General features: G+C 43.6%; 2 protein-coding genes across 2 annotated transcripts; both read right to left on the bottom strand.

Annotated features, from left to right (window-relative positions):
• Positions 1 to 7,548: 7,548 nt before the first annotated feature.
• On the bottom strand, positions 7,549 to 8,614 carry LOC123439826. Its single transcript, XM_045116483.1, has 2 exons — positions 8,267 to 8,614; positions 7,549 to 8,181 (listed from the first exon to the last, which is right to left on the bottom strand). The coding sequence occupies exons 1-2, from the start codon at positions 8,612 to 8,614 to the stop codon at positions 7,687 to 7,689; spliced, it is 843 nt and encodes a 280-aa protein (XP_044972418.1). The 3' UTR covers positions 7,549 to 7,686.
• A 97-nt stretch (positions 8,615 to 8,711) lies between these two features.
• On the bottom strand, positions 8,712 to 9,663 carry LOC123439825 (putative nuclease HARBI1). The gene is made up of 2 exons (XM_045116482.1): positions 9,442 to 9,663; positions 8,712 to 9,352 (listed from the first exon to the last, which is right to left on the bottom strand). The coding sequence occupies exons 1-2, from the start codon at positions 9,563 to 9,565 to the stop codon at positions 8,910 to 8,912; spliced, it is 567 nt and encodes a 188-aa protein (XP_044972417.1). The 5' UTR covers positions 9,566 to 9,663; the 3' UTR covers positions 8,712 to 8,909.
• Between the last annotated feature and the right edge of the window lie 495 nt (positions 9,664 to 10,158).

Raw genomic sequence — 10,158 nt, 5'->3', positions numbered from 1 at the left:
ACGAAAACGAAGAGAACCGACAACTAATAACAGATGCAAGTTTGCGAAAAATGACGACAATAGAGTGCCGATGCAATGCGGATGATGCGCATGATGCTATGATGAATGCAACAACCAAATAAATTAGACAACGATAATGAACTAAAGGGAAATTTTCTTAAGCGTCAGTTCTGAGCTGTTACATGCCAGTGTCGAGGTCATTTGGCGCCGCCATGTCCGTGAACCAAACAAGAACAAGCGAACCCTAACTTGGTCGTGCGAGTTGCATACGTATGTAAAACAACAGCTTAGGATACATACATGATACAACAAGAATCCATAGTTGGGAATAGAAATTAATGGCAGATGGGATTCCTGCTTTGGGATTGTGGAACCAACGTGGCATACATCGGAGGGGGTCTCACAAGCTTCTAAATGAGACCATGTCTCATAGAATATTTCTCCAAAATGCAGCCGCCTTCCGGATGTATTTTCATATGATAGAACAATTGACTTCCGGTTAGGAAATCAAGAAGCCTTCCTTCAACTAGTACACATTTAGGAATGTCCTTAACAAAATATCCGTGGATCAAAATGCAACAGCCTTCCGGATGTATTTTCATATGATAGAACACTGACATCTAGTTAGAAAATCAAGAAGCCTTCCTGCAACGAGTACGCATTTAGGAATGTCCTTAACAAGATATCTTTGATGCATTAACCTAGATAAACTATATAAATAGTGCATAATTTTACGAACTAATCTAAATGTTAAGTGTGGAGAGCTGATGGCGGGGAGAAAGACGAATCAGTTGCTGGGACACAGACTCCAACATACAGTCGTCGAGGAGGGTCGTAGAGTTGGGCAGTGAACCTCGTCCGGATCAACGGCGATACGGAAGCTTATAGTATATGGCAACGCAGAAACCGAGGCCACAAAGGAGAGGGCAGCTGCCATGGGCACCGCTAGAGGAGGCGAGTCCTCCTTCGGTCACGACACCTGGACAGGCAAGAGGAAGACCCTCAGCCTCGGCATGACCACGACGTTCGAGGTCCGAAGTTGCTCAATCCAGGCCCGGAGGGGAATCAGAGGCGGTCGTACTCGATGACTAGGTACTCGAGATCCTCGTCAATGGTGACGGAGACGAGTGCCATGAGGTCCTCGCCGGGGAGCAACCCATCCCTCACCTCAAGTGGACCGACGCACACTAGCTGTGTTTGCTGGATAGAACCGTGCGCAGTGGTCGCTCCTCTCTGCGGCTTGAATCCGGAGTGGATAGATTCGATACGCCTCGATCGGAATTGGATTAGGGTTTACGGTCGCGAGTGGTTGGACCTCACGCGGTCGCTTGTACATCTTCCAAGCCACATAGTGTTAGCGCTGGAATAGGCTCGCGGCTCGCGGACGGCCCAATACACCAATGTCATTCGTTTCGGCCTTTGGAGCAGCAATCTATAGGACAGCTGAGCCACATTACATAAATTACAAAACAGATCGATTTAAATACGAAATCGAACGGCTAGAAATTTCTGGATCGTGAAAATGAACGGTCCAAAACACAAATCACTGTGAAGACAAAATTTAAATTCGGTTATATGGTCCTTATAGCAACTTCAATGGGGCAAACCATTTCGTCCGCCGTCGGCCGTTTGGGTCGGCGCGGGCATAAAAGACGACCCAACGCGCCGACCCAAACGGACGCGCGTCCGGTTTTCGTCCACGGGAGACCCATTCCCGGCACATTTTTGAGCCGGATTTGCATCGACGCGGACACACGATGGTCGCGCGCACGCTCGCCTTCTCTTTCTCCGGGCCCGCTGGTCGGAGGCACATTGGCCTCCAACATCCAACCCTCGCCGCCTCCTGCGTCGTCGTCGCCGGCGCCCATTTTTCCGGCGACTTTGCCAGCTGCCGGCCCCTCCACATCCGCCCAGCAATGCTGCCCACTCCCACGTCGCGCGCCGCCGCCGAGGAGCCAACTGCTTCCCACTCCCGCGCCCCCACCACACAGCCCGCCGGGGAGCCGCCTCGCCGCCCGGTCAGATCCTCACCGGCACGCTCGTCGGACACCAGGGCAGCTAGCTGGTCCGTGCACGCCGCGACTCCCTTGGCCGGCCGTCTTCTTCGTCGACGCACGCAAGTTGTTCGAAAGTTTGCCAAGGTACAAAATGGAGTCTGCCAATGAGTTCTTTTTCCATAATTTCTTTTGCGACTCCGGCAATTCATCGTCCGATGACGAGGAGGAGGTATTGGTTGCCGTGTTGGTCCATCACCAACTCAACAGCCAGCGACCGTTGTTCTGTGGCTCCATTCCGGGCCACCTTCCGGCGTTGAATCGCAACCGAAAGAGCGGACATTTCCTTCTTTGGAAGGACTACTTTGATACAACAAACCCATTGTTCAAGCATCAAAAATTTCGTCGCCGTTTCCGTATGAGTAGGCATCTTTTCAACCGTATTAGAGAGGGGGTGGTCGGCTATGATGACTATTTCGAGTGCAAAGAGGATGCCGTTGGCAAAATAGGTTTTTCCTCTTATCAGAAATGCATTGCCGCCATCGGAATGCTTGCATACAGAGTGCCCGATGATCTTATTGACGAATACGTCCGTATAAGCGAGTCTACTTGCCTAGAGTCCCAGTATAAGTTCTGCAAGGTTGTTATTGTTCTGTTCGGTCTTGAGTACTTGAGAGAGCCGACTGATGAAGATATAATCCATTTGTTGGCGATGAATGCCAGCAGGGGCTTCCCAGGGATGCTTGGTAGCATAGACTACATGCACTGGGAGTGGAAGAACTGCCCTTCTGCTTGGCAAGGGTAGTATAAGGGTCATGTCAAGGCTTGCACTGTCATACTAGTGGCCGTTGCGTCTGAAGATATCTGGATCTGACACTCTTTCTTTGGCATGGCCGGATCACACAGTGATATCAACGTGCTTCAACGCTCGCCGGTGTTTGCCAGGCTTGCCGAAGGCAACAGCCCACCGGTGAAATTTACTGTCAACGACCACAACTACGACAAAGGATACTAGCTGGGTGACGGTATCTATTCTCAGTGGACCACTATTGTCAACACAACACCTAACCCTGTCGAAGAGAACAGGAAAATATTTTCCCAAGAGTGAGAGGGTGCTAGGAAGGATGTCGAGCGTGCCTTTGGTGTTTTGCAATCTCGATGGGGCATCGTTCGGTATCCTGCTAATACCTGGAGCACGAAGAAACTGTGGGAGGTGATGACTGCTTGTGTGATCATGCATAATATGATCGTAGAAGACGAGCGCCCGGAACGTATGTACGATCAAGGATTTCAGTTTTAAAATGAGAACGTTGTGCCTTAGCATGGAGGAGCGGCAACGTTTGAATAGTTCGCCCAATTTCATCAAGACATGCGTGATTGGGAAACTAACGTGCAACTGCAAAATGATTTGGTTGAGCATATGTGGGATCATGTTGGCAACCAATAGATTTATCTTCTTTTATTAGTTTGCAAAACTATGTGAGACATTTTATTTTTATTCGGCTTGTAATAACTATGCTATTTTTGGTTCAAATTATGTTATTTGATTCAAACTATGAAAATCATGCAAAATAGGACGGTTAGCCGGCCACGCCGGCACATATGTGTGGCGTATTGGGCGTGCTGTCGATCCATATCTAAAACAGGGCGAACGCCAGACGGACGGCTAACCCAAACAGACAAAAAAGGATAAAATCGTTGTCCGTTTGGGTTGACCCGTTGAAGTTGCTCTTAATTTATCACCTTGACTATGAACAACACGACATTCCAAGCTCCAGAGGAGAAAAGAAATGTGATCCACGGATCTAGCTTAGGCCTTATTTGGTTCCAGAGGAACTAATCCACTAGGGGATCGAATTGATCCCTGCCTGTCACCAATCCACTGCATAGCTAATCCATGTCAAACCCCTTCTCTTCAGACTCATTTGCTTCTCTCAAACTAAAAGGGAGGTTTGGTTCAGTTAATAATGACCCATCAATTTCAACAAGAAAAACAAACATCCTAGATAACCATACAAAATTGATGTGCACCGTATAATAAGATAAACAAAAATCCTTGATAATCATACAAAAAAATGGTGTACAATATAGCATTTGAATGCAACACTAGCATATATAAGCAAGAACTTTTGTGATAATTCATCACAAATTACATATCATCCTTGATAATTTAGTACAAACTACTCCGAAATTTTGCGATTCATTCGAAAAATAAATAAACAAGACTTGTTCCTCGATTGTGCACTTCTCGCCGATGGGCCTACTCATATCCATGTTCTTCAGCTGGCATTTCTGGTTCAAGCAAGGCATAATAAGGGTAATGAACTCATCATTAAACAAAGACCCAATTAAGCAAGCTTTGTGTTACGACTAGACTACTAGAGCCAGATTCGGATTTTACTGAATAATTTTGACTTCTAGACGCAATTAATTAGTGTATGCATGTGATGCAGCTAGTAGTTGGAGAAACACTTATATATTATGTACGATTTTGACTACCCTGTGCTAAAATGAGCAGTTATCATACAAGAAAGCCACCTTAAAATTTCCCACTTATTGCCAGAAGACCTGGAGATATCAGGTTTGGGCAGGCAAGTTGCACATGATTGGCAAGCTCGACACATCTAGAAGGATTGAAGCCAGATTCAGATTTTGCTGAATAAAAAGTTCAAAACTTTCTGATACGACTATACTGCTAGAGCCTAAGTAACACTGCAATGCAAACAACAAGAAAAGCATAATATCATCCTCTTCCTCCTCCCTCATCCTCTTTCCATCCACACTTGTCGAATTCATATTAACACTAAGTAACCATCAAATAAAAAAATGTAACCAACATGATGTCAATTTTTCATCAATGTAATGCATAACATATATGGCATTATGCAGAGAATCTGTTTAGATGAAGGACTATAAAATTCATCATTGTAATGCATATCATATATGACAGCATACACATAAATCAATGAGAAGGGTAAAGGTTGGATGCATCAAACCTGAATTTTTGACTTGACTTTTTCGACGTTGTTGCTTATATCGCTTATCTAGACGATGAACTGGCGTCTTAACTGGATCCTACGACGGAGGTAATTCGTCCTCTCCCACTCGACCTGCAAAGAAGGTGATCTACAAAACAAAAAAAGAGAATAAAAGATAACAGTTAATTGTTCTGTAAAGATGGAGGACCCATAATTGTCTTGGAAAAGATGTCAAGATTCAACAAGGAGCTATAAAAAGAAACACATGATATCTCTAGCAAACACGCAATGCTGCAACACTACGCCATGTTAAAACAACACAACGCTTCAAGTAAGAAAGCAAATTGAACATTATCAGTAGTTAAAACAAACACAAACTCGCAAAGTCCACCACCATCATAGCAAAGGTTTCATTTCTAAGGGTTCAGAAATACAACGCAAGTTCTGCAGTAGAAAGATTCATCAGATAGTGGATTCTTTCCTGACATGAAAGGTGATAGCGTAATTTACACCCCTACTACAATATGTTGCTAGAATAAACCTACCTATAACACTCATGAGAGCCAGTGTTGATTAAATCAGAGGGTCAGAGAGACAGAGAGATGGAGAGACTAGATCAGAACAGGCATGCACTTTATTTTCTTTATCACAGTACATTTACGCAGACAAGAAATAGATGCAGTTATGACCCTTCGGCAAAGACCAATAAAATTAAACATTCAGAGAACATGATGGTGAGATTGGACGAGAATTAATGTACACAAGAATTAATCGCATAAGAGAACATGATGCAGTTTTGCTCATCAAAAAACGTGTACATTCAGAGATTAATCGCATCAGAGAACGCCCAAGAAACATCGGAGCGAGCCATTCAGATGAACCTAAGCAAACCAGAATTACAAAAGCAGAGCAAAATGGCCCTGCTCTCCTCCCCGCATGGCGCCAGGCGAAAACCTCCTCTAAGAAAACCACGCCGTAGAAGCTGAACCCTACCAGATTCGTGTCGCAAATCAAGCGGGCGCCCTCACTCCCTCTCTCCATCTCTGACTCACTCCTAGTAGTGTGATGAGCCATCCATCCATCGTTCGCTGCGCTGGGCTGGCATAGTGAGTCCGTGGCGGTGGACTGGTGGTGACAGTGAGCTCCAAACCTTGGACATGAATTGAGGGGCACCCATCTTTTTCTGTCCATGTCTGTCCGAGTGATGGATGGATTGGTTGATTGATTGATGTGTGATGCCTCACTAGCTCAGCTGAGCCCTCCCCTCGCATCCCCTTTGTGGAAAATCTCATCAGCAACAGGGACATCATCCTCTCCTCTCCTCTCCTTTGTGTTAGGATCCCCTTCTCTCTCTCTTTCCATATCCTCCTGTTGTCAGTCTCACCAACAGAGAGGCAGAGGGGGGAGAGAGAGGGAGAATCAAACAAGATGGAGAGGAGGAGGAAGGCAATGTGGCTGTACCAAAGGTGGTCGGCTTCAACCCTCCCGAGAGATGGGGGCACTCCGCCTGCTTCTTCCAAGGACTCATTTACGTCATCGGGGTATGTATGTATATATCCGTAAAAAGCCTTGTTCCTTGGCATTTCTGTCTTCTTTTCATCATATATCTATTCGGCTAGCGAGTTTGCTGCTTGTTTTTCTTGACTGGCCCAACGATTTTGTTCTCCTTTTCGTCAGATTAGAATCAAATAACCATCAAGAGGCACTGGGTTGCAGTTCTTTTTTTGTAGGGGTTGGAAGAAATGTCTTTTTTGATGGGTTAATAATCTTGTGGCGGTTTTGTTTTGTCACGTTACCACCCCATCCCATTGACATAGCAAAAAAATTAGTAGTACGGACTAGTTCATATTCTGTGATGCGTGTGGCCATGCAACGCAAATCATAAGGGCAAGCAAGATTGCTACTGAAGTATAGTTCTAGTACTGGTACGCACACTTGACCATTGGCACCGCACCCACCGTAATAGTACCTTTTCTCTTTAGAAAAGGAGGTTATCCTATGTATGCCGTCGTTTTTATTAATTATCTCATAAAGGTCTGATAAAAACATATATCAATCTATATAAAGCCATCATTTACACCTATAAATTCAATAATATGAAATGTTCTTATTCTCCATATCTAAAATCATCGATGTCGTCGTTCATGTATCCACATAGTAATACTACCATTTGGCTAGCGAAATGCTTTTAGTGCTAGGGTGTTTTCGGTTTGAGGATCAAATTGCATGGAATGTCATGGTTCCATTCTGGATGCATGGATTGGTTCCATTCTTGTGTTCGGTTGGACATAAAAAATGGCATGGGTTGATTCCGTCGATGTGTTTGGTTTGGGAGGTAAAATGAGAAGAATCTCATTCCACTCACCTCTTCATATGAATGGTGAGATTACCTCTAATGTGCTCATATATATCTCAGATTTGGACAACATATAATTTAAAATTTTGACAACATTTTCTTTGTATTTTCAACAAGCAATTTAATAGTATATCATCACAAGTCAAACAAATATATAACAACATATATAACAGATTTTCAATACAAATATCATAAGATGCAACAATATCACAAGGTCATCATCGAAAAGAAATATTGTTCATTACAATCCATACATATGGTTCACATACTAGTCATCCAAAAGCTCTCCTAATTAAAGTTCGATACAAGTTCATAATGCAAAGTTCATCATCTCACGCTAGTCCATACGAGAAATGCATCATGCGAAGTTCTTCGTCACATACCTACTCACCCAAATCAACCAGTTAGAGTCGCTGAGCGACATGAAAGCTCTTGCTATCTTGGGATTGTCCACAAGATGGGCATAGTAGTGAGCAAGGTATCCTTCAGCAAATCCAATAGTGCTGGAGACAACTTCCCAAAGGTCATCAGGTATAGTATCGTCATCTCCAGCAGACTTCACAAGAGCTGCAGCTACAAGTTTGAACCCATCTTGAAGAGTTGTCATCGACGGATCATCCTTATTTTTCACCACCTTAGCCTTCTTTTTTGCTGGTTCATTGGGATTTGAGGACTCACCAACATTTGGTGACATGTTCACCTCACCATTGTCATCATCTTCTGTTTCAATGGAAAGGTCATCATTACCAGACCTTGCATTCTTTCCTGTAGTAGTTTTTTGCATGAAAATTGTCTCCATCGCACGGTAGTGCTCAACTCGGGTATTCAAGAAGGCCACGTCAGATTTGTGATCCTACAAAAATTGTTCAAATGATTAGCCTGATAGTACAAAAATTGTTCAAGAAGGCCATGTCAAATCTTCATGCATCAAAGCTTACCTTGCAATGACCTGCATAGTGATCATGGCTCAGCCTGATAGTACAAGTATCGTCATCCCATAAAGCTCCACTTAAATTCTTCAATGTGACCAGCGTGCCCCAAATCTTCCTCCACTTCTTAAGATGGTTGTAAACCTCGCCGCCGGTGATCACTAGCTTGAAGTGTTCGTTCAAAGCTGCAGCACATTGGTTGTGATGCATCATCTTGAACCCACTTGAAGTCCTCTTGCCATCAGCAACTAGGTTATCCAAGAAGCCTAGCATCATGGTGGTCATGGAGTTGGTCCACCCAGCTTGTCCACTTCCAGCAGTGGTTGCACTTGCTTCGGAGAGATCAATGGTGTCCATTTCTGCCCAGCCATGAAAATGTATCAAATATAGTATGTAAAATTCTGTCCAGCCATGAAAATGTATCAAATATAGTAAATAAAATTCAGTCCAACCATGAAAATGTATCAAATATAGTAAATCAATTTCTGTCCAGCCATAAAAGAATAACAATGATAGTAAGTAACATTCTCTCCAGCCATAAAAGAATAACAATGATAGTAATAGATTGTTTCAACAGAACAAATGGTACAATTATCGAGCCATTACATAAACTCAAAGATACATGGTTTTGACATGTAATATGCCATACTACTCAATTTCCATACATGGCCTGCCTATCCACCCACATTTGTGTAGCAATTTGTTGCCTACGGTCAATCGTGGCCCTATGGTCACTTGCTTGTTGCCTTTGTGTTCGAACTGGTTGGGTGGTCCACGTCACCTCCGGCATAATGAATTCATCAGTCCCTTGAGATAGTGCATAATTATGAAGGATGCAACAAGCTATGACAATGTCTACTTGTACCGGAAATAGAAAGAATGGTTTGGCATCATCTAAAATTTTGAATCGCCTCTTGAGAGATCCGAAAGCTCGCTCTACCGTCACCCGTAGTGATGAGTGTCTCAAATTGAACAACTCCTTTTCATTTTGAACTGGATTGTTGCCCCACTCGTTCAAATGGTATCTCACGGCACGGAAAGGTGGCAAGAAACCGGGTTTGGCTCCATATCCCGCATCAACTAGGTAGAATTTTCCTAAAAAAGAGAAAGAAAAATGGTGATAAGGCTCCATATCCCGCATCAACTAAGGTAGATATATGGACAAATCTAAGGCAATCTCTTACCTTCTGGCACTTGTAACCCTCTCTCACGTGCTAATGCATCAGCTAAAACAGTCGCATCATGGGCTGTCCCCTCCCAACCAGCCAACACATATGTGAAGCGGAGGTCAAAATCTACCGCTGCCATCACATTTTGAGTGGTGAATCCCTTCCTACCACGAAAAGAGGCTTCAACATCCTTTGTAACCGATGCTCGCACATGGTTTCCATCAATAGCTCCAATGCAATCCTATATATTGACAAAATAGTAAATGGCATGATTTATATCCTAAATAGCTAAGGAATAGTTTTTTTAAATACCTTGAAATATGGGTCAAACCGATGATTTCCTTCTATTTTTGTTGGGATCTCCAACGAAGGGGCCTGATATAATCATTACGCAGCTGACCTATGGCATGAAGGACACGTCTAAAGTAGATGCTAATTGTCCCAAATGATCTACAAAAGTTTGTTGCCACAACCCTATTCCGAAGGTTATGTCCAATAGTATGCGAAAACATTGCCACTTGATGCTCCACATCTAAATGTATAGTCGGTTTGAGCAACTTGCGATCCCTCAATATGTCACACAAATGAAAGAAAGGAGCCCTCTCAAACCTCAACATGTTTTTACACTTAACATCACACTGCCAAATTTTGCTACTTAGATAATCAAATCTTTGCCGGTCTCTTTCATGCATAGGGCCATAGGAAATGCAAGCTCTCCTCTTCCTTATTATG

Source organism: Hordeum vulgare, chromosome 3H, assembly GCF_904849725.1.
Source record: "Hordeum vulgare subsp. vulgare chromosome 3H, MorexV3_pseudomolecules_assembly, whole genome shotgun sequence".
Taxonomy (NCBI): domain Eukaryota; kingdom Viridiplantae; phylum Streptophyta; class Magnoliopsida; order Poales; family Poaceae; genus Hordeum; species Hordeum vulgare.
Note: the sequence above shows the minus strand (reverse complement) of the source record. Positions and strands in the feature narration are given on the sequence as shown.

What these genes read in the sequence shown, in the direction of transcription:
- LOC123439825 (XM_045116482.1), bottom strand. Translation starts at nt 9,565, where the DNA reads ATGGCAGCGGTAGATTTTGACCTCCGCTTCACATATGTGTTGGCTGGT. An exon ending in AGGGTTACAAGTGCCAGAAG is followed by an intron (nt 9,353 to 9,441) that starts GTAAGAGATTGC and finishes TCTCTTTTTTAG; the next exon opens with GAAAATTCTACCTAGTTGAT.
- LOC123439826 (XM_045116483.1), bottom strand. Translation starts at nt 8,614, where the DNA reads ATGGACACCATTGATCTCTCCGAAGCAAGTGCAACCACTGCTGGAAGT. An exon ending in ACTATGCAGGTCATTGCAAG is followed by an intron (nt 8,182 to 8,266) that starts GTAAGCTTTGAT and finishes CAATTTTTGTAG; the next exon opens with GATCACAAATCTGACGTGGC.